This window comes from Mytilus galloprovincialis, chromosome 8, assembly GCF_965363235.1.
Source record: "Mytilus galloprovincialis chromosome 8, xbMytGall1.hap1.1, whole genome shotgun sequence".
In the NCBI taxonomy this organism is placed as follows: Eukaryota; Metazoa; Mollusca; class Bivalvia; order Mytilida; family Mytilidae; genus Mytilus; species Mytilus galloprovincialis.
Window position 1 is genome coordinate 44208861 of NC_134845.1, and position 26097 is coordinate 44234957.

A 26097-nucleotide genomic window follows, 5' to 3' on the forward strand; every position below is an offset into this window, starting at 1 on the left:
ATTGTTCATTTAAGTAATTTTTGCCCACCCCTTAACCTCTCCCCTGTGTAACACATTGTGTGATGCATGGAAATACCGAGCGTCCAGTGTCTGTCTGTCTGTATGTCAGTCCAGTCTTGGTAGTGCTCTCACGGGTGCAATTCTTGCCAGATATTCTTATTAGAAATACACTACAATTTAGGACAGTAAAGAAAATTACACGATAGACAACATAATACCACCTCCAACTAAGCTGTCACAAAATGCTACCCAACTTCAAATCAAAGAGCTGAAAGCTGTGAGGAAAAATGACGCCATTGTCTCTAATATTGGGATATTTTTTATGCAAGTCTTGATTTTCACATACCGTAATTAGTTTAACAATGCAACATGTCTCGTAAGCATATATTGATATTCGCATATGTGTGTGTGTGAAGTGAAGATGACAACTGGCTGGTTTTTTTTTACAGACAAATGAATAGGTCAATATAAAAAAAAAGATGTGGTAATTATTGATTGCCAATGAGACAACTATCCACAAACCAGATGCTTCGCAGGGCGCAGCTTTATACGACCGCAAAGGTTGAACCCTGAACGGTTGGGGCAAGTATGGACACAACATTCAAGCTGGATTCAGCTCTAAATTTGGATTGTGATTAAATAGTCGACACAGCATAGGTTTCTGACACAGAATGAATGTGGTCTAATGAACTTATAATATTTTTTTTGCCTTTGAGCAAGTCACTATGCTGTTGAATATTAATCCTCTCAAAAAAATGTTTGAAGAAATTTTCTTTTTATTTACAAAATCTGAAATGAGAAAAATTGAACCCCCCCCCCAATTTTTTTTCACATCCCCCTTTCTCTTTTTCCAAAACTGATCTCAATTCAAATTTCTAATGGAGTTTGCAACAATAACTACTCATTTAAATACATCATTAAATATTAAAATGTAAAATAAAGTGCTTGTTATCACTGAATGGTAAAGATTGTTTTAATTTATCAGTTGGTAGTAAAAGTGAATATACATTGTATATTGTATAAAACAATGATTTAAGTTGATTAAACTACTATTCTGGACAAAGAAAGATAACACCAATTGAAAATTTCTTGCTATTGCACAATATTGTGCAATTAGTTATTTCTTGCTATTGTGCAATACTGTGCAATTGAAAATATTTGCTATTGCACAATATTGTGCAATTGAAGATTTCTTGCTATTGCACAATACTGTGCAATTGAAAATTTCTTGCTATTGCACAATGCTGTGCAATTGAAGATTTCTTGCTATTGCTGAATACTGTGCAATTGGAAATTTCTTGCTATTGCACAATACTTAATATAATAATTTTGGATCCTGATTTGAACATACTTGAAAACTGGGCCCATAATCAAAAATCCAAGTACATGTTTAGATTCAGCATATCAAAAAAGCCCAAAAATTCAATTTTTGTTAAAATCAAACTTAGTTTAATTTTGGACCCTTTGGACTTTAATGTAGACCGATTTGAAAACGGGACCAAAAAATAAGAATCTACATACACAGTTAGATTTGGCATATCAAAGAACCCCAATTGTTCAATTTTTGATGAAATCAAACAAAGTTTAATTTTGGACCCCGATTTGGACCAACTTGAAAACTGGGCCAATAATAAAAAATCTAAGTACATTTTTAGATTCAGCATATCAAAGAACCCCAAGGATTCAATTTTTGTTAAAATCAAACTTAGTTTAATTTTGGACCCTTTGGACCTTAATGTAGACCAATTTGAAAACGGGACCAAAAATTAAGAATCTACATACACAGTTAGATTCGGCATATCAAAGAACCCCAATTATTCATTTTTTTGATGAAATCAAACAAAGTTCAATTTTGGACCCTTTGGGCCCCTTATTCCTAAACTGTTAGGACCAAAACTCCCAAAATCAAACCCAACCTTCCTTTTATGGTCATAAACCTTGTGTTTAAATTTCATAGACTTCTATTTACTTATACTAAAGTTATGGTGGGAAAACCAAGAATAATGCTTATTTGGGCCCCTAATTCCTAAACTGTTGGGACCTCAACTCCCAAAATCAATCCCAACCTTCCTTTTGTGGTCATAAACCTTGTGTTTAAATTTCATTGATTTCTACTTACTTATTCTAAAGTTATTGTGCAAAAATCAAGAATAATGCTTATTTGGGCCCTTTTTTGGCCCCTAATTCCAAAACTGTTGGAACCAAAACTCCCAAAATCAATCCCAACCTTCCTTTTGTGGTCATAAACCTCGTGTCAAAATTTCATAGATTTCTATTTACTTAAACTAAAGTTATAGTGCGAAAACCAAGAAAATGCTTATTTGGGCCCTTTTTGGCCCCTTATTCCTAAAATGTTGGGACCAAAACTCCCAAAATCAACCCCAACCTTCCTTTTGTGGTCATAAACCTTGTGTTAAAATTTCATAGATTTCTATTCACTTTTACTAAAGTTAGAGTGCAAAAACTAAACGTATCCTGATTTGGAACAGGCACAAACATAAATAATGTGGCGGGGTTAAACATGTTAGCGGGATCCCAACTTTCCCCCTCACCTGGGACAGTGTTATAACAGTACAACATAAGAACGAACTATAAAAATCAGTTGAAAAAGGCTTAACTCATCAGATGGACAAAAATACAAGTGGACGTGGCCGGGTACTTATACATCCTGGCACAAAAAGACGCAATGAACAGATCTGAGAGTACTCGCAGTTATCTGACAGCTTGTTCAAAGCCACTAACAACTAATAAAAAAATCATGCATCTAAGACTAAAACTACCTGAATTGTACAAATAAATACCGTAGAAAGGCTTGTATATTTCTCACTGGTACATAGTCCGAACCCCCTTCTCCAACAAAATTTTAGGTAAATAATCTTTTTGTTACTGTTATCAAAGGTCTAATGAAACTCAGGTAATTTCAAAGAATTCTAGTCAAGCCGGCACCTGGTTAAATCGACACCTGATATAGTCAATTCGTCACCCATGTTAAATATATATTTATAACAGTATTTTAAGCAAAAAGAGTAAAAATAAGAAAGGGGTTGCCAGAATTTTTTTCAGTATTTAAGCAAAAAGAGTTAAATACCTAAGGAATGGATTGTCCAAAAATATTAACTTTCACATTTTTGCGGGTTCATGTACATTTTTTATATATTTTTTTTCTCAACTAAATGTGTATTTTAAATATATATATGAGGTATATCTAGGAATTAAAGGTATTGGATATTTTTTTATGCATTTTTTTAACCAGTTGAGCATTTTACAGGATTGATGGTTTAATGCTGTTTAAACTTTCCTAAAAAAAAACACCTTAAATTTGCTAATTATTTGGCATGAAAGTTTGATTTATTGAAAGGGACTCACTCATAGTTTTCCATTTTATTTTTCTAATTGTCTCATTGTTAAAACGGCTTGGGTAAGGGCTTCGTTGTTTACCTTTCTACACAACAACATATTAACTATGCACTTGGTAAAAGTTATTAATTAATTGAATAAAAAATATTATAACAAATATTATTGATGCCGAATTGACTTCAAATAAGTGCCGATTTGACTTGTACATTTCAAATCCTCTGCGATCGTTTGCGGTATTTTCTTGAGAAAACCTGTTTTCGATCATCAAACAGAAGTAGAAAACTGCTTGAAAATGATTCTAGAACGCTTCATGATTGTTAAAATAAGTTTAATTCACTTAAAACACAATTTTGAAACTTGCGATGTTTCAACAGGAAGTTTAAAAAGCACATGTAAAAGAAGAAATCTGTACATGACAGATATCACTATAATACGACTTTGAAAATAAAACAATTCCATCCTTTTGTAAAACAGTTTTTAATATACCTATCACATTAATGTTTGAAGGGTCTTAAGCTTATACAAAGCATATAAGTCGGTATGAAACACCAAAACGGAATGAACAATAACCGATTACGTTTTGTAGTTTACAAATTTTAAGCTGGTTTACGGTTGTCTTTTTTACTATGTTTGGATCGTTTCAATCTAGCAGATACCTGTTTGTAAAATAGTAAATATGAAACCGAGTGCGGTAGGCGGAGGCAATAATCAACTTCCTGTTGTTCTGGTCAATGGTATTGGAACAATGCCGCTGACGCATCATTTTCCAAAAATCAAATATGACAAATTAAAAAATATAAAATCATTGTATGCTGCAATTTAATTTTTTTTTTTTTCCACAAAAACCAATTTTAATGATTTAAGATAGATACTAAATTTTGGATATGTTAAGTATTTCACTCCATGACTCCACTCCAAAACTCAAGCACTCCACTCCACTCCACTCCACCTTTTAGCACATGCCGTCAAATTCACAGCAAACCAGGTAATCTGTATTTTGAAAAGTGCTGTAAGGCTTTTGACCTGCCATAATTTCTAAGCCTATTTTGTTAAATCTAAAAGGGACCATAAATTCTGCTGGGCAAAAATGAAAATCCTCAACATCAAACTTGATAACCACAAGCATATTAATATTTTAACCGCATTGTCAGAACAATTTATAAGTAATTGCTCAGGGGGAAGTTTCTTTTAAAATATCTTGATCTCCCTTATAACATACAATTTTTTTAAGCACTGGTCGAGTGGTGTACAAAAACATTTAACAGAACTAGGTAAAAACTCCTCAAAGTAAAAATTGTCAAAATGAGCTCATCAGAACCAACACATATTCAGGGACGGATTCAGCCATTTTAAAAATGAGGGGTTCCCAACCCAGGACAAGGGGGGGTTCCAACTATATGTCCCCATTCAAATGCATTGATCGTCCAAAAAAAAAGGGGGGTTCCAACCCCCGGAACCCTCCCCCTGGATACGCCACTGCATATTGTACTGTTATTTAAACCATGGGTAAAAGAGTTTACTAAGAAATGGAACCTAAACAACATAAAGTGCCATTTTTAAATATGGTAAGTACCATAATTCCTAAAGGGTATAAGTAAAAATCATCAATAGTTTTAACATATCAGATATTGAAAAGCATTGATTGAACTTTGAACGGTTCATAAGTTATTGCATGGAAACTGTTGGCAGTAGCTTGCTTGTCCGTCCACCACCCTTAACTAATCTAATAACATGATTTTCCTTTTGGAATACCAAGTTAACAAAACACTACTTACTTAACAGGGGCATTAGCTGTCCAATTCATTTTCACCATATCACTTCAATTCTCATATTTGTTTTATAACATACAAAAGCACATATCCAAATTACAAAATATCCTAAGAAACAATTGAAAATGCATTGTCTCATTATTATGTAATACCATTTCATGCATATTTTAGACTAGACGCTATCTGAATAACCTTGAATACCTCTGCAGAATGCAGCTGTTTATATAATTTGATTTAGTTATAAATACAATAGACAGACAAGAATGTAAAATCTGATGATTTTTCTAGGTATGCATGATTTATAATATTCATAGATTAAAAAGATTTGTAAATCATTGTTTAACAGGTATAAGAACTATTTTTTTTAAAAGGGGGAAAAGGGGGGGGGGGGGAGGAGAATCTGTCAAAAATTGTTCTTACTGCATGGCAACACCCTTCTTAAATTTTTCACAGTTTACCTTAACATCTGAATAATGATGGTAACATGCACAATATGGGTCAAATTAAAGATGGCGTGAAAACACTGCAGTAAGATTCAAATTAGGTAAAATGGTTGACTTTCAAGAGATAATACATCAGCTATGTTTTTGTGCTGATTATGAAAACTTTAAACAAAAATCTGATTGCCAATAGTGAAATATTATTTTTATAATAAGCTCTTAAACTGTTTAAAAATTTGTTTCTATTTTTTTCTAAATTGTTTAATAATATAGAAAACATCTGAATTATGTTTTGTTTCCTCGGAGACATACATGTATAATAATTCTCTGGTTTCTTTGATATAGATAGTACAGTAAGTTAGGAATATAAACATTTTTGAAAATGAGTCATTGATTTTGTTTATCTTTCTTTGCTTAGTTTATTATTTATGAAAAAATGGTTATGGACAAATAAAATTAACTATGCATGCATGATCCAGATAAATTGTCAATTTCTATCTGTATCGTTTTTTTTTTCAATAAATACCCCTTTAAAGCCTGGAAATGTCATGGGGGGTCTCATATCAATTCTTAAAAAGTAAAATATATACAGTAACAATTCAAAAATGGAAGAAATGTCTTCTCATTTTGTTCATGTTCGTTTTGAATACCTTAATTAGAAAATAGAAACAAAATTTCATTTACCTGTGACCATACATGTACAATAATTTAACGTAACTCACCTTTGTTAGACGACTAACACCACCTACAATCCTCCCTAATATTTGCTTTGGTTATTTCTTATCTGCAATTGATAAAGTGATTAAAAGACGTTAGTACTGATAACATTGCAATTTTATGTTTGTACTCATAAAATCTGAGGTGTATAACCAAGATTATCAAGGGCAAATATTGATATCACCTTTTATGGAGGAAATCAATTCATGTATTAGAATCTTTATGGAATTTATTTACGATTATTGATTCTAAAAACCTCAATAGAACTTTAAATGCCCAAATAACAAATGCTAATATTCTGCATATTTTATTTATGTACATGTAAAGTATATTTTGTATGCAAATTTAATTTTAATCTAAAGTCATTGTCTTTGAATTGAGAAAATATGTAAAACTTTTTACAACATATGTATTAAATAACATGTCGACAAAGAGATATGTCTAACTAATTACATGTTTATGTAATTTTTATAGTATAATGTAAATGTTGAAATAAGAAAGGCAGAATACTTTGGCATGTTAAACATGCTAACCATTCAAAGTCCATGAACCATGATTTGAAGATGCAAGGCCAAAACAACCCCCATGGAAACGACAAATGTCAATGACATACAATTGCATACCATACAATTGACTTATAATAAGGTGTTCCCTTAAAACTGTCCTAAACACAAACTTTAACATGTAAACTAATCAAAAGTTTCATAGACAAAAGACAATGACAGAGGGAGTCCGGCCAAATAATTTCTATGGAAATGAGAATTAAGTGTCAATGTTAATACAACTGCCTACCAGATATCATTGACCTATCACTAGTGGTTCCCTTAAACTGAATTATAAACTATTAATTTTAACATGTAATCTAACCAAAAGTTTTAAAGACAAAAGACAATAACAGAGGAAGTATGGCTAAATAAACTTTATGGAAGTAAGATGAACCAACAGTAGCAGATCCAGGGGAGGGGTGGGGGTGGGGGTCTGGGGGTTGGAACCCCCCCTTTTTTTTTGAAGATTAATGCATTTGAATGGGGACCTGTAGTTGGAATCCACCCTTTTTAAAATGGCTGGATCCTCCCCTGTGCCAATGTTACTACAACTGCATATATTTATATATATACCAGATATCGTAATTGACCTACCACTTAAGTGCTTCCCAGAATCCATTTTTCCAGTTTAAAAATTCTACCTGATATTTTGACAGATTCTCTTACGAGGATTTTGTTTGTTAATTTGATAATGATCGTCAAGAATAGGCATTAAATAAAAATCATGTGTTAGTTAATACCACATATAAATTGATTTTCCTATAACAGAATTACATTCCACCATATTCTCAAAGTAATTACCAATTAATCACAATAAAAATACAGAGGTATTTTTCTATTGGAAAATTACTGGTGGAGCTGTTTAATTTTTTTTGTCTCCCATATAAATTTTTTATTCCACTGTAACCTAATTTATCATTCAAATTTCACACAGGATATCAATTATAACTTTTCACATGTCCTATATTTAGGCAAATTTTTAACAAATCTATGTTATTTTTCCTGTAACAAAATGTGACAACTTTTATAACCCTAGAATAATTTGGAGATGGTGGTTGAAATTCATTGGAAATTTACAAATTAAAGTTGAGTTATCTCCCATTAATCATTTTTTTTTCTTTTCTACAACAGGTAACATATGAGGGTCTTTTCATCTTATATTCAATGACAATATTTGAAGCCATCTTTTTTAATTTATATTATGATTTATCAATTTTAAATTTTTTTTTTTAATGCTACATGATAAGTTTGTTAGCTGAATTAAATCAATATTTATTTGTATGTATGTATCTGAGTAGAAATAAAACAGTATAAATAAGGTAAAAATATATATGTATTTCTTATTATATAAAAATTGATATAACGGGACACATTTAAGATTTCAATTAGTTCTAGCAAACTTTTATTTTAAATTCAAATTATACAAAGTATACCACTGCAAGGATGATTAAAAATAAGCATGTTAATTGTAATTTACAATATAAGAACCTTTACTCATTATACCAGACCCCCTGCCAATTCACACTGTCATGTTTAGATTTTTGACTTTCCTGGTTTACTATCTCAAATGTTTTATGACTTCTTTCCTGTTCTGATTGTTTGAAGTCATAAGGTGTTAAATACAACACATATCTATTAAAACAGACATCTGCATAATTTGTGTTAGGTTCCCTGTAGTTTTTCTTTCAAATCTGGGATGTTAAAAATGCCTACAGGTCCATTGTATTTACTAAATGTTCGGATCACCATATAGTTCCCTGAAGGCAATGATCTAGTTTATATCAGTGGTCAAAAAACAGCCCAAGTAGTTCTGAAATTCTCCCCAATGGATAACATCAGAGAAATCAATGGAGGGTTGCATGTCAAAATGGGAAAGACCTGGCAATTCAAGTCTAACTTTGTGTTTGAGGTTCTGCATCAAGTTTCAAATAAACGGGAGGCTGTGTATATAGTGAAATTGACAAGGAGCGATGGAGTTAGTGGGTAAGGACTTTTTTATGTCTTCTTTTTGAACTCCTTTCATCATGTTCATGTATGTCAGCTTTTTCTGTCAATTTGAGAGATTCAAAAGAGGTCTTTCCATTAACTCAGTTAAAAATGTATGATGGCAAAGATTATATATAACATACTGTCATGACTGTAGGAAAAGAAAAAAAACATATTAATACTTGTTTTCTACATGTACCTCCTGGCAGAAAACTTAAGGTCAAGATCTCTGTCTGATTTAATGAACAATAATTTTATTCTTCTGGATATTTTCATTTATTGTGTTAGGGCAGGCATAGACATGACAGACGTAATTGATATTACATCTATCATGTCTATGCCTACCCTATGGGGAAGGCATGGAAATTTAGGATAGGCAAGGAAGCAGTAAACACAACCCTTTTTAGGGGGAGCTAAGATGAATTCTAGTCAAATCGTCACCTGGTATAGTCAAATCGGCACCTGGTTAAATCGGCACTTGATGTAGTCAAATTATTTGGCACCCATGTTAGATTTGTTTAATATATATTTTAATAGTATTTTAAGCAAAAACAGTAAAAATAAAGAATGGGGTGTCCAGAAATTTTTGCAGTATTTACGCAAAAAGAGTTAAATAAGGAGGAGGTTATCCAGAAATATTCACTTAATTTTATTCACATTTTTTGGGGTTGATGTATACATTTTTTCTCTCAACTAAATGTGTATTTTTAAAATATATGAGGTATTGGATATTTTTTAAGCATTATTTAACCAGTTGAGCATTTTGCAGGATTTTTGATTTAATGCTGTTTAAACTTTCCTAAAATAAACATGCACCTTAAATGCTATTTATTTTGCATGAAAGTTAGAATTAGTGAACATGGTGAAAGGGACTCATAGTTTTCCGTTTTATTGCTTCTAATTGTCTCATTGTTTAAAAAACAGCTTGGGTAAGGGCTTTGTTGTTTAGTATGAAGTTTTTGAAGAATAAAACATCAATAACTCTAGCTGTAAGACTGTTGAGTTAAAAATACAACACATATTAACTAGCTTTTACATATGTGTAATTTGTTTTAATCAATGTGTTATGTATTGCTTTGTAAAAGGTGAGACGTTAATAAAATATTGTATTGTATAACTATTAATTAATTAACTTAAAGATTCTAACTGCTTGATGCTTTTTAACTTGTAATGCATGATAAAATAAAATCCAACCCCCAAAATAAAACATTTTTAGAATTATTTATATATATCAAATATTATTGGATGCCGAATTGACTTTAAATAGGTGCCGATTTGAATAGATGCCGATTTAACCAGGAGACGATTTGACTTTTTCTATGGGTACCAATTTGACCAGGTGCCGATTTGACTTGTACCCAGCTAAGATGAATGTTAAGAAAGAAAATCAGACAAAAAGAAAATCACAATTCAATTTTGATATGCTTTTTTTCTTTTAATTTAAACAAAATACTAAGTAAAAAATTATTTTTGTAATTTTCATGACATGATGTTATTTCATAAGATAGTAAAAGCATAGAATGTGCACTCATTTTAAGAAAAAGATTTTTTTCCTCTTCAGACAAAAGGTGTTTCCATCAAAGCATTTTACCCACAGCCACAGGTGCAATTGGGTATATGAAACAGATGTTTTTATTTTTTGTTGATTCAAATGTTCAATTTTCTTTATTTATAATACATATCCATGATATATGTGCATGTCTTGCCTAGTTGTGAATGATTTTAACGATTCAGAGTAAATGATTTTAACGACTCAGAGTAAATGATTTTAACAACTCAGAGTAAATGATTTTTACAACTCAGAGTAAATGATTTTAACGACTCAGAGTAAATGATTTTTACAACTCAGAGTAAATGATTTTAACGACTCAGAGTAAATTATTTTAACGACTCAGAGTAAAAATCCAATAATTTTTACTATCCACACTAAACAACAAATTGTCCAAAAAAATATCTATATTATAGCCATGCGCCTGTGATCTTACAGTACTCATATGAATTTACAATAGAAAGCATTATAAACAAGGCTTGAGGATCAGATTTAGGGGAGGACAGGGAACCTTCCACCCTATGAAGCTGCATTTAAGAAGGATGCATGGAATTTTTACAAGTATCATTCCAAATGTTGATTTTTCCAAGGTCATCCCCCCTTCCCTCCTTCTTTTCAAAATCTTGGATTCGCACTAATAATGATATATATATATATATAATCCTGAGTAAATGTAATGAACTTCATTCTTAAATTTCTTTTCAGAGAGGCTTCCTTCAAAACAAGTGACTTGAACAATTCAAAAAAGTTTCATGTGGCAATTAACAGCTCATTTAAACATGGAGGCCTGATGTGCTTCTTATCAAGAAGACACCTGGTTCCTCTTATTGGAAAATTGGCTAGACAGGCTAGACCACAGGAAGAGCATGATAGAAAGCAGTTAGTATTAACTCCTGGTCTGCAGGACGATGGAGTCCATGTGGTTTTTAATCCATATCAGATCATAGACATCATCACAGCAACCATGGTATGCAATTTGCTATTTCAGAATCTATTTTTTTTCTGGGTAATATTTTTAAAAAGTGCACCAAACATTGTGATTGGTTACAATGGATATTTAACCAATGATGTAAGGTCATATTCATTTTGATGTTAACAATGAAAATACCCATACTTCTTTAAATTTGAAATCAAGAAACAATTAATCTTAGAGACATGTTAGATGCACATGTATATTTACTAAATTAATTAATTATGGTTTAAAAAAAAATTAAACTCTCTGAGATTTGCTGTTTTATATGAATCATAATTAAATAAGTACACAATTAATTGTATTAATGTCTTGATTTCTTTTCCTACCCAATGATTTTTTTTCTAATTCTTTAAAATAATCATTTTCATTCTGTAAAAAATATTAAATAATTCCCTTCTCCTGAAAAAAACCTGTGAAACCTGAACTATTATCGTTACAATCTTTTCCTCTGTATCAGAAATAGCTTGTGAACTCAACTGTTAACTGTTTGTGTTGTCGCTGTACATTTAACATTTTAAGCAAATAACAGTTGCATTATTTTGAATTTGATATATATTGCAATTTCATTTAGGTTAATCCAGATAGATGTGTTTATGTTTGGCCTGACCAGAATGGAGCAGACATAGAATTACAACATAGAATTATTACTCCCCCAGATATACAAATGCTCAAAGAATTTCTGACAAAATCATCAACCATCTTTGACAACAACTTCGGACCTGCCATTTTAGCCTGGAGCAGCATGTATGCAATGACACTGTACAAGAAGTTCTTGAAGGAAATTGGCCATTTCAACCTGCCAGTTCTCCATGGTTTACCAGGGGTGGGCAAAACTCTTATTGCACAGTGTGGGGCCTGGTTAGTTGGATGTACCAACCTGCACTTCATGGGAAGGTAAGGGAAATAGACTAAATAGAGTAATACTATATCGTTATATCAACATTGTCATTGAAAATTATGATAAAAATTGCAACCAACCAATACATTTCAGCAGCATTTAACAGGGTATGGCTTGCTAAAATGAATCCTGATATTAACAAATTTCATTTAGCTCTTATTTGTACTTCCCTAAAAAAATGTTAAGTGCTAGAATAAACAAGTATTCAATTATTTCGATAAGGAAATTGAGAATCCATGAATCTCAACCTGCACAAATTATACAGTTTAGCATGTTCACATGAAAACTGATAACAAATTTCAGTAAGGTCGTTTTTATTTAATAAGTTGGTTTACAGACATCAGCCCAAAAATGTTAGGGTAGGAGGATAAAGAAATTAATTTAAATTTGATCTTTCAAGTTTTGTTTTTTTTACTTTGTTTATGGATATCAGCCACAGAAAATAGGGTACGAGGTTAAAAAATAATAATTTTTACTTTTAACTTGAAAAGACTTTAATATTTAAAAGTTCTGTAAAACTTAAAAAGCCTTTTAGCTCTAATTTCTATAGTTCTCTAGAAGTTCAACATAATTTCATGAGACAGACTGATCAACATAACAGACAAACAGAGATAAAATAGTATACCCTACTTCCTTCAGAACTTTGGTATAACAAATGAAGATTGTCAGCTTCTCTGTATAATTAGGAGAGGGGATTTGGGGTGGTGGGGGTGGGGGTATTAAAGCAAGCAACAATTAATCCCTTATTTATTAATCTTGTGTATAATTATATTAAAGTATAAATGAAACATGGTACATTTTGTATTTCACAGGTGCACCTATGCCTTCTTGACAGATCTAGACTACATGGCAGGCAGTAGTCTCCCCTTTGTTTGGGATCATACAACAAAGAGTAAAGAGGTTGATGATGTGGCAAATGGGCATTCAGTAAGTCAAATTATCATAGATGTATAAAATAAGAAGATGTGGTAATTGGTATTATTGACAATGAGACAACTATCCACCAAAGTTCAAATTAAGTGGATAAAAGCAAGCATATACTCAGAAATTTTTATTTTCATTTGTACCATATTACAGGACTTACAAGAATATATTTTCAGCTTTGTTATATATTAACATTAATTGCTATTTTAAGAGATTTTCTTTTGATCTTACTGACTGATAATTTCCTTTCACAGCACAGTAGAGTGATATGAAAAATTATTGCTAGAAACTAAGGGCTCATGTAAAAAAGCCATAAACAGATTATCATTGTGTATCTTAACATGATTGCTTTTCTCACTTTCGCCATTAACGGTTCAAGCGAGAAAACCAATCTCGTTGAGATGATCAATAATAATCTATATAAAGTAAAATATATATGTACAGCAATTTTGAAACATATAAGAAAGATTGTTATATTTTAAATTTAAGAAATTGTACAAATATTGTTTTATCCTTCAATTTGCAAACTGCACTTGAAGCTTGAGTTTATATGCAGACTTAACAAAGAGGAATCCTACATGAACTGTGAGGCAATATTAAATAAAGAAATAACCACATTACTGCTTGCTCAACCGAAGCAGGGTGAAAGGACAATTTATTTGTACAAATACAATTAAATGAAGCAAAAAACATATTTTACATGTTATTTGTATAATAGTTGGCTGATAGCAGTGTAAATATATGTACTATTTCTAATATTTATGGGGATTATTATACAACCCTATATTGTTGAATGTGAAAGAGGCATGAAAGATACCAAAGGGACAGTCAAACTCATAAATCTAAAAACAAACTGACAAGGCCATGGCTAAACATTTGAAATTGTTTTCCAAAGTCATTTATCTCAATGGAAAACAGACTTGATAATTTGCTTATTTGCTGCTTCACTTAGCACACAACATTCCTTAATAAGTCTTCTGGATTCAAAATAATGTGTCCAAGTAGGAGGAAATTTCTTAATGATAACTTGTACTTACAGACCTTCTAAAATTCAAACTGACCACACGCACGATACACGCACGCACGATACACGCACGGTGAATGCACGATACACGCACGGTACACGCACGAAACACGATACACGCACGATGAGCGATGAGCGTTACACGGAGGATTAACGCAAAAAGAATGATGAATGATGAGCGCACGATACACGATGAATGATAAATACACGATACACGCACGATACACGCACGCACGATACACGCAAGTTGAATGATTCATTGACGAATGAACAACGAACGCTTTTTACACGATTCTCAAAGCTATTATATTTAGAATAGTATTTAAAATTGATATGCATTGTAATTAAAGGCAATATTTCTGAACTTAGACAGAAGCTCCTAACAATCAAAATATAGTGTCTTGATAAAAGTTCAGCTTGAGAGTTCAAGTTTACGGCAAACGAAGGCGAGACATTATGTTCCACGAAACCCTAAACTAATTTCATTTCATACAGTTAAAAATCTAAATTTTATTTTTATGCATACAATGTCCGACGCATTATATCTATAGACAGTGACTGGTTCTAGAAATTATTTCAACTACAAGTTTGATATAATTGATTGCAATAAATGAATGACCTATGTATTTTTATTTTCATGTTATATAATTTTCACTTTGACGGTTTATATGTATATATCTAAAAAAAATAGTAAGCTGTATTCGTATTCACTACAAGCATAGCAGAAATTATTTGAATCTTTTATGTTAACATGCACTGCAATTTTTTGTAATTCTGTACATATATACTTATCAACAGGACATATTACTAGGTTAATTTCACCAATAAATGAGTAGTTGAACATTATTTAGAACGTGTCGGTTTTTTCTTGATATTGCCGAAAATCAGTGATCCGACTGACACGAGCGAACTGACAAAACAACTGATTAAACAATCATAATCTCTTTTTTTTTATGTGAGTTACAATGTTCCTTATATTATCCATTGTTATCAGAATCGTATATGTTAGTTTAGAGCAAAAGATATTATTTTGTCAGAAAATTTGATTCGTACAAATTAATTAGAACTAGCTAAGAAAATGACATTTACCAAATTATTAGAAAATTTAAACATTTGTTATACCAAATACTTCATAATATACTTCTGAAACACTTTTTCGACCTGAATATGCATGAAGTTTTTGCCACTGGACGTTTAAACAACCACTGAATAATCAATTAATCAAATTTCTCTCAGTAAAAATCAATTAAACAATATAACTGACACAGTGAGTGTCTGTTGTTTGTTTGTACAGTAAACATACAGAATTTGGTTTTTATTCCTTATACAATTTTAAGTATGTAAGAAAATTCATGCATATTTCTAAACATCCTGACACTTCATCTTTCTAGAAGGTGAGAATCTCGGGGTTTTACCTAAAACTCTTTGGAAAATGTAATTTCTAATTCCAATTTGAAACCAAACGATTATAGATATCCCATGTTCTTTTTAAAATGCAGGTCTACTTTGATAATGAGATTTTAAAAATCGATCTTAATGCCGGTAGTTGAAATTTTTCAGTGCAATCATTTTGTGTCCGTCGTTGTCTTTCATACACATCAAAGTTGGTGTAACCACAGTGACAGCTGTTGGCTGTTCGTAGTTCTGTTTATGACAGTCAGGCCTCATGATCGGTGTCCAAATTCAAGCCCCCACTTAGGTAAATTAATGATCATTTATAGGGGAGGGGCTATTGTTCTCGATGCAAACATTATTTTCCTTCCTGAAATAAAAAAAAGCTTAACAATTTTCTATATTTTTTTATTTAATCATAAACCGATGCATATTAAATGATATTTTAAAAATTTAAAACATATTTTTATGGTAAATATATCTAAATGTCAGGGTAATTTTCTTATCCAAATTTTTCTTCTTCATTTTTTAAGGTAATAGTGTTATCAGTTATGTAATTTGACACGTGTCTTATAGTTCAGTGATTTTCGGAAAAATTAACGAAAACCGGCACAGGCATTCAATTTGTTCAATCATCATTTGTGATCTTTTATTGATTAAATTTGAATATATTTATATGCATTTATATCAATATGTATCTAGATAAGAAATGTGTTTACATTGTACAGCACCCCTTTTAGTTCTTAGTACCATATTATAACTCATTGGTGCACTTAGGAGTTCTTAGTCGTGTTAAGACGTACCATTTTCTTAAAGGGAAACTCCGAAAAAAAAATGAAAAATTGATATTATGTTCATCCTGTATAAAAATGCTCAAATTCATTGATATTAAATTTTATTCTGCTAGACAAGAGATCACCATCGATTTTAAAATTACAGTATCAATTCTCTGCGTGCCGCCAATTTGACCATATTTCACCATCTTTTCCGTTTATAGCCACGATATGTCTATGAACCACAAAAGACCAAAACAGTAACCTAATGTCTCGCCTAATGTAGTCGTAATTGCGCGTAAATATCTTGTCAATCGTACGGTTGTATTATCCGACTAACTAATTTGATACGGAACATGTTTTTTTTTTGTAAGTAACCAAGGTCTGCATGTCGTTTTTAACTGTTTATATGGGACTTGATTAAAAAGTCATAGTTCAAAGTCATAAATGATCATACATAAGTGTTCCGTGAAAATTGTTTTCGAAAATCAAATTTGTTCATAATTCTTTTATGTAATAAACTTATTTTAATAAATTCGGATCTTCCCTTGTCTGATCACCTGCATGGCTAAAGGTATTACTCCCTAAGGTATTGTGAGGTGACACGTCCAGGTATTCAAGCGATTTCCTGTCGGGTGTATAATGTATAATATACATCTCTGTCTTGCGTGTCCGATAGTGATATGCTAATCAATATTACTTAAAATCATACGCCTGTTTATAAATAACATTTCTGGTGTAAAGAATATTATTCATAAAAATCTAAATAATTAAAAAAAATAATTTATAAAATAAAAATCTGTTTACACATTTTTTTCCAAGTGTAAATTTTGGAAAATGTAAGTACTCGTCTCGTTGTCAAAAGTGAAGGACAGTTTGAAACATACAAGAAATATTGATTTAACAAAAATATACGCACTTGTCGACCATTCGTTAATACGCCTGGATAGAAAGTTACGGAATTATAGATAGTTGCAATTTAAAATTATATACTGGCATTTTTACATTGAACATAAGAAAGAAACATACATTTTGTTCAATTTGGGTTAAAAGTTTGGTAAATAGACTAGTCCTCGCATGACAGCAGTATGTTATCATGGGATATCGATGGACTATCATAAACGTATACGTGTATGCATGCAGTTTTAAAATATCAAGAACAAGCGGTCGATGTCGATAGTCCGTTTACTAACTGTTCAAAGTCAGACATGTCACTTGTTCATTCTTGGAAGCCTTCATATTCCCCGTCCGACGATGGGAACTCTTTCTGATTCTGTTGCCTATATATGCTTGTATGGTGATTCTGTCGTTTATTGTTCGCTGGCTAATTGTTTGCTAGCTATTGTTCGCTAGCTTTTGCCTGGTCTGATTACACTGGAATCCTCCTATCTGTTGTGTTAACGTTGTTCGATTAAGGTTGGATACTATATATATAATAGATGAATATTTGTTAAAAAAATCCAGAACGAAGAAGTATTTTCTCAAGTGTATTTTGTAAATATTTCATGTAAATAATAAATTTGTCAACAGAGCAATATATCTAATGTCGGTATTTAAAAGACCGCATACACATTTTGCGTTCGTATACTGGTACTTTTTCGTCGTCGTCCGTCGTCAGTTTGACTTGTTCGTGGAGCGTTTTCACAAATTCTGGTATACTTTGTGGTTTCCAGTTAATCGCCATTTTGAATACGTGTTTTATAGATTCGCAAATGATACTTGTCCACAAACAAACATGTTGAAGCTGGTTTCAAGGTAAAACACAATCGTACAATCGTTCTTTAAATTTTTGAAAGTACGTGTTGAAGTTTTGATAACAAGAAAACGATGTGGTATGATTGGGGATGTGACAACTCATCGCAAGAAATAAATTGACACAGAGGTTTTGACCATAAGTCATCCCACGGCCTTCATCAGTGAGTAATGAACATACCAAAGTCATTATTTCATAAATTATCTCATACAATATGTTAAACAGACAATTTGTTAAAAAAAAAATCGTAAGGGTTCCGAGGAACCCAGTGTTTCGCCTATTCTTTTTGTTAATCGCAGGCTCAACAAAAATTCTGAAATAAATCAATAAAATATTCCTGTTGATACTATCTTTTGATTGGAAGAAACTTATTACCAAGTTTGGTAAAAACCCAGAACAGTTTATGAATCTAATAAATGTTTATAAACTTCTTGATACTATCTTATGATCACAAACAAGCTTCTGTCCAAGTTTGGTAGAAATCCAAGATAGTTGAAGAAACAGTTATCAAAATTTCAAAAACTTTAACCACAGAGTGAATATTTGTAGACGTCGCCGCCGCCGCCGCCGATGCCGACGGAATGTAGGATCGGTTAGTCTCGCTTTTTCGACTTAAGTCGAAGACTCGACAAAAAACATACAAATCAGGTTTCCTTCTGACATACGGGCGCACTACGCTATTTTTATACGCCCGTCAACATTTTGACGGGACGTATTATAGTATACAAATGTACGGCGTACGTCCGCCATCCGACTGTCCACGTGTCGCACTGTAACTTGAGAACCGCTTATCCATTTCATGAAACTTAACATAGTTGTTTCTTATGATGGTTTTCTGAATTTACGTTTTTTATTGAAACCATTTGTTTATGCACGCATCTTTGTCGGAATTAAAATAAAAACAAAACACTTATAAATATATATATATATATTCCTTTTGTCTTCGTATATCTTACATAAACATTTTAAAAAGCTGACCACACTCTTACATATAAGTTAGCGCACATCAAAGTCGTGCTCATATGGCAGACAATTTTGTTGGGAAATAAATAAAACAACAGCAAAATTATTTGTCCTTTTTATCATTTAAAATAGGAACAACCCATTTAATTATAAATATTTAAAGCATAAATATTTTTGATGCAATTGTTTTAAATTACTTAAAATAAAAAGATCGTGATTGTTTAATCAGTTGCTATGTTATTTGGCACGTGTCAATCGGTTCATTGATTTTCGGCACATCAAAGAAAAACCGGCACGTGTCTAAATAATGTTGAATATTTCGTTTATTTAGGATTATTTTTCTGTAAAATTTTTAATTTATGCATTAAATATCATTCTCTAACAAGATATATCAAAATAATTCATATAACAGCACTCCTTCTAGTCCTTAGGAGCATAGTCAAAGCCTTAGTGCACTGTTTAGACGTACTGAAGAAAGAAAAAAACATCCGTCATTCTTATCAATAAATTATTAATATTTATATATAAAAGTATTTTGTCTTTGTCTTCTTCTTTAATAATCATAGAAGGTTCACAGCTAGTCTGTTTCCCGGCCGTTACTGAAATTCTGGACAATACTCCGAAGGCATACTGAATGTTTTACCTGGTTAACAACATACTTTTGCGAATTATTTTTTCGGATAATAAATTTTAGGCATACATTAAAAACGGTGTCATTGATAGGCAACCGTGAACACTATGAAAAATGAATCCGTGAAAGTGCTCCATGTTTATTCCATTCAAATAAAGACTTGTTATGATAATACCATATTTTACACTATTTTATAAAAAAAACCAAAAAAAAAACCAAGAATATATCTTAACTTGTGAATATCAAGTTTTAAAAGTTCCTCAATTTAAAATCATTCTTAAGGAATATGATGATACATGATATATTTGCCTGATCTTATATATTTGCCTTCATATAATGTTTATTTTTATTCAATTTTCCACAAAACATATTTAGCTTAGTTTAAATGAAATTTCAGAGATTTCAAACACTGTTGAAGAGGATATATGTCGTGTACAAGTTGCGATTTTGTACAGGTTATAACATGTACAAAAATAGTGTACAGGTTATAACTTGTATAATGCAAAAATACAAGTTATAACATGTACAAAGGTACCTCATACATGTTATAACCTGTACAAAATATTGCTTAAAAATGGTTTTAACTTGTACAAAATTTAAGGTAACTTAATAAAGTAAAATATACATTTTAAATTCACCAATGCATAAAGAACAACAATAAATAGACCAGAACGTGTCTTTTTCTTTAGAGGACAATGATCACAAAGTTTCAGAAATATATGTTTCATGACTTATGTTGGCAAAATGTTCTTTCATGTAATTGTATTTTGATGTAGTCCATCATGGCTTAAATAAGTGACACTATTTACTAAAAGCTTGCATTTCCTCAATGACAATTACATTAAATACTAGTAACTAAATTCTTCCAAAAATTTTAAGAACGATGCCTAAAAATTTTGGGTAATACTCCTCCCTCTCGTTTTAAAGCATGCAAAGACTAAAACAATGTCTTATATGCTTACTCTGTAAAAGCAAGAGAGAGAGCTGAAATAGTTTTCATTGGACCACGCTTCATTATCAATATCTTTGGATCTACTCTTCGACATTTTTGGCCTTCAGCATGACTTATGTAAATTTATAATTATTTTTTTATATAAACTATAAGATCATTGCATGAGGCGGATGTCATTTTGATGTTTTAAATATATATCCTCTCCTTTGAAAGCATGTATTTGTGTTCTTTGGATGTCGTCTGCTCCATGGTCTGGTTGTTGTCTTTTAGACACATACCCCGTTTCCATTCCCAATTTTATTTGTATACACATCTGTCCTGGCTATCCTCTTATGTCTTTTAGTGTGAACTAGAATGAAAGTATTTTACTATTGCCCTCAAAGTGGACACTCACAATTATAATTCATCAAATAAAGATATGTCCATAGATAGTCATAAGAGGACCATAAGACATGTCTTAAGATATATCTTATGACAAGTCTTAGGAATGCTTCGTAATACCGACCCCTGGACATTAACTGTTTCAAAAAAGGACAAAACACACTAATATGAAGGAATAATAAAAACGTTATGAAAATATTATTGAGGTCAATAACATCTGTTGCGATAATAGAAACATATCCTTATTCTTCGATTTTGTACAAGTTAAAACCATTTTTAAGCAATATTTTGTACAGGTTATAACATGTACGAGGTACTTTTGTACATGTTATAACTTGTATTTTTGCATTATACAAGTTATAACATGTACAATATTTTTGTACATGTTATAACCTGTACAAAATCGCAACTTGTACACGACATATACATATTCGTGTTAATTCGCCTCAGTTTAATTTGTTAATTCAAGTTTGACATTTAACATTTTAATCCGCAATCCACATTTACCGACAATCTTGTATATTGTATTTTCTCAATGGAATAACACATGTTTTTTACGTGCATGTGACCAGCAGAAATTAAGACAAAATATTTATAATGGTATTTATCAAAACTTGAATATTTGAAAAAATATCTTACATGTCTTAGTAGCATATGAATTGGCCAAATAAGCGAAGAATTATAATCTAGCATAGTTCAGCCAAGGATTTGTATAGTTTCTGTTAAATAAAATATTGTTGGTGTTTTGGCGACTAAACCAGCAACATTGCCGTTATTAAATAAAAATATAAAACTTTCGCCATCTGATATTGATAGGGTAAAATGTTCATTAAAATGTAATTATATTTGTTTTAAAACTACATATAATGGGCATTTTAGAATGACATGAAGTTCATCTTCAATAGTAGAGCTACAACACATGTCATCTAGTAGACTTCTTTTCTTTCATACTTTCCAGTTTCATTTTTTTAGTGGAGCTACCCCATATCTAAAATTTGCAAACGCACTTTTGTTTTTAATTGACAGAATATTTTTTAACAAATAACCGTCATGAATCTGTATGAACGTTATGTACGATGATGTTAATAAAGTGTTCACAAGAAAGTAAGAATGACTGTAAGTTTTATTTAAAGTCGGAACAAATATATACTAGTATACTTTAACCGTGAGAAAAAATATAGGCTTTAATATAAGGTTTTTCTATAACCGACTATCATATAAAAACCGCAATGTATGAACGTTACACAATTAGAATTAAACGTTTGACAAATGCACGTTATCTGATATACACAATTATACACGATTGACGAAGGCACGATACACGGTTAAGAATGAATGATTGATGAACGCACGATACACGCACGATACACGGTTAAGAATGAATGATTGATGAGCGCACGATACACGCACGATACACGATTAAGAAAACACGATGCACGCACGTTACACGGAAAATACACGGAACGATGAATGATGAACGCACGATTGGTACACGCACGATACACGCACGATGCACGCACGCAACATGCACGATACACGATGAACGCACGGAATAATGGTCAGTTTGAATTTTAGAAGGTCTGTACCAATAAGGTATATCATTAAACATCGGGCTCATGAGATTATCTAGTACAAAGTCAGGGTTTACATTCAAATTATACATTATTCGTGATAATATCATTATGTCCTTGTTCTGAAATTCATGTATTTATTAATTGTCATTGGAAATTAAACAACAATCCATTTCCTGACATCACCATGATCATCATAATCCAAAGGTTTCAATACCGTCAGGGATAGAACTTAAGACTTTGGCAATAATAGCCCACATCTTAAATTTTGTAGCCCCACATATGTCACATATAAAGTCCTATACCAGAAGCAGAAATTTCAGTAGCCCACACCAAATTTTAGGGGCCATTATCCTGTGGGCCCCTGCTAATTTCATACCCTGACCTTTAGCTAATAATGGAGTCAAACTAATAGTTCACTAGTAATAATAATAATAAAAAAAACTACTATGACACAAAATTATAATACAAAAGAAAGAAAAATGATTATTTAGACTGGTACCATAAACCCTCATCATAAACATGGATTTATTTATGTTTGTGGATACACATTTTTGTGAATTGAGGAAAACTTGTGTTTCGTCATTTCCAAGGTAACACTTAATCCACCAAAATTGGTATCCAACAAATAATAATGAATCCACAGAAATTCATTTTAACTTTCACATTTCTGGCAAGAAGCAAAACAAATTGTTATCCATTTAGTTTTTTTTTTAAAGAGAAATTAAAGGTGCTACATTCATAATATGTTTACCCTTTGTTTCAGTTTGGTACAGGATCTGTCAAAAAACTTTTGACTGGTTGCCTGGTTACAGCAAACTTTGATGTATCAAAACTTAGCAAGTAAGAACAATTATATCATTGCCCCACCCCCACACCATCGATCAAATGCTACTAAATTGACCTTTAAAATTTGTTTTCACTATTTGCTAAATAACAAAAAATCAGACACATTTTCATTACATCACAATAACTGTAAAAATTGTATGGACACATTTATTACTTTGACAAAAGTATTAATATTAGTATTTCCAGGATATCAGATACATTGTACGTTAAGATACTCTCAAAATTATGTGAGAACTGTTTTAAATCAAGTAAATGTTCTAAAATTCAAACATTAAAAAGTAAATTTCTGGATGTATTAAGTGAAAACACAATTGAATATTAGTAAATTATACCAATATGCCATTGAACCTAATATGACCTTATCATTGATATTTGCCTCATACTAATATTACTAAATACTTATCAACATGATCAATGATTATATTCAGATCTTTTAAGCAACTAGTAGTATTTCCATTGGACACACTGAACAGAGAAAAACAACCTGGTGAAGGGATACATGTACAAGATATGGCCCGTAATGCATCCTCTGCTTTACCTGTTGTCATGTCTGCACTGAACAGTATCAAACTTGAAGACATTGAACAAGAAGTGGCAAGACTTCCTGATATTAATGGAGACAACAGGGTACAAGTAGGCATAGCTGTTCCTATACTGGTTGCCAGAATTGTAAGTTATTTGAAAAAAATTAAGGGTGCAAAGAGGGAAAAAAACTGAAAGTAGACAGATTAACAGGTCTTGCTTCTTTTTTTTTTTAAAAGCAATGACTAGAGGCTCCTAGGACAATGTAGGAGTCATACCTGCTGAACTACAGTTGAAAAATGTATCTTGCCCAAATATGTCATAGTTTGACATAGCAAAACAATATAATTTCACATTAGCATCATCATTACCTCAACTAAAGTATTTAAATTACTTTAATTAATTAATTTGTTTTTTTATACTCAGTTTAATTAAAAGTAAACACAAATAACCAAATAACAACGTTTACATAAAACAAAGTTTTGTTACTGGAACAAATCGGACATGATCAAACTTACAAATGAAGTTAATTCAGAAGTATTACAAAATTCGTCAAGTAAAAATTATTGGATGTTAAAATTAACAGCACATTTTGCTGTAAAAAAACAAATTTTATATCGGTTTATATCATTAAGATTATGCATGTTAACCTTTTTCCTAAAAATATTTAGTGTAATTAGAATAGATATTTGTACTAGGAAAACATATTTTAATGAGTGCGTTCCATCTCATGTGGACTTCTGCTGAAAGGATATATATTATAAACAAGAATATGAAAACTTGCAAAAAGTGCAACAAGAGTAATTATTATTTGCTAAATTTACCCTCTTAAAATAAAGATTTTGAATTTATCATAATTATCATTGTTATTTTTTAATTTACAGATGTTGAATTTATGTGGATGTAACCTTTTCATGTCGGATGTTGATCAGTATGTACAGGAGAAGTTGATACCTTATTACAGAGATGTACTACCACAGAATCCCTAGAGGGAAACCTTTCATGACAAACATTTTGATGATAGATGTTATTGAACAATGTTGAATATATTCTAAAAAATATCAATAGTACTTTCTTTTTGCAAGTTTTAAATATCAAGTAAATCGAGCTATCAGTTTTTTGTTTTGTTTTTCACTTTCTTCATGTACTTCAAATCCATTTTAATTCTTATGGTTTGCAGAGTTATCTTTCTTGGGAACAGATAGGTTTCTCTGCACAGTACACATATTTTTGGACGGATGTGCATTTTTTCAAGGTCAATTTTTGTTTACGAAAAATATTAAAATAAAGAGTGATAAGGCTTTGGAATTAGATAAAAAAAAAAAATAAGAAAACTATCACAATATAATTAAAAATTAAAGAACCTTAGTGAGCACGCTCACATACCCCATGTCCCCACATTGTCATTGGAGAAATTAAATAAGTATAAGAAAAAAATTGTATAAGAAAAAATATTGAATAATAATTTCCTGTCAATATACATAGTATGTCCTTATTATCTACAAAATTTCATGAAATTCTGTTGTGTGTTTTCAGAGGAGTTGAGATGACAAACTGTTGCAGAAGTACATTGAAGCAAATAAGTTCAAAGGGGCATAACTCCTAGAAAAAAAATTTGAACCATAATTTCCTGTCGATATGCACATCTACATAGTATGTCCTTATTATCTGAAAAGGTTTCATGAAATTCTGTTGTGTGGTTTGAGAGGAGTTGCGATGACAAACTGTTGCAGTAGTACATTAAAGTAAATAAGTTCAAAGGGGCGTAACTCCTAGAAAAAAAATTGAATCACAATTTCCCGTCGATATGCACAACTACATAGTATGTCCTTATTATCTGAAAAGGTTTCGTGAAATTCTGTTGTGTGGTTTGAGAGGAGTTGCGATGACAAACTGTTGCAGTAGTACATTAAAGTAAATAAGTTCAAAGGGGCGTAACTCCTAGAAAAAAAATTGAATCGCAATTTCCCGTCGATATGCACAACTACATAGTATGTCCTTATTATCTGAAAAGGTTTCGTGAAATTCTGTTGTGTGGTTTGAGAGGAGTTGCGATGACAAACTGTTGAAGTAGTACATTAAAGTAAATAAGTTCAAAGGGGCGTAACTCCTAGAAAAAAAATTGAAT

At 31.4% G+C, this 26097-nt stretch overlaps 2 protein-coding genes across 4 annotated transcripts in view; one reads left to right on the plus strand and one right to left on the minus strand.

The window, feature by feature from the left end:
• LOC143042021 (beta-1,4-mannosyltransferase egh-like) overlaps positions 1-26097 on the minus strand; it is a 59179-nt gene that overhangs the window by 22492 nt on the left and 10590 nt on the right. For all 3 annotated transcript variants that reach the window (XR_012967863.1, XM_076214235.1, XM_076214233.1), the window contains exon 2: positions 6289-6350. The gene's annotated coding sequence lies outside the window, so the exon portion shown is untranslated. The remainder of the gene's footprint in view (positions 1-6288; positions 6351-26097) is intronic.
• On the plus strand, positions 8577-25084 carry LOC143043309 (uncharacterized). Its single transcript, XM_076215683.1, has 7 exons — positions 8577-8811; positions 11069-11330; positions 11908-12230; positions 13047-13161; positions 23365-23441; positions 23876-24116; positions 24854-25084. The coding sequence occupies exons 1-7, from the start codon at positions 8654-8656 to the stop codon at positions 24956-24958; spliced, it is 1281 nt and encodes a 426-aa protein (XP_076071798.1). The 5' UTR covers positions 8577-8653; the 3' UTR covers positions 24959-25084.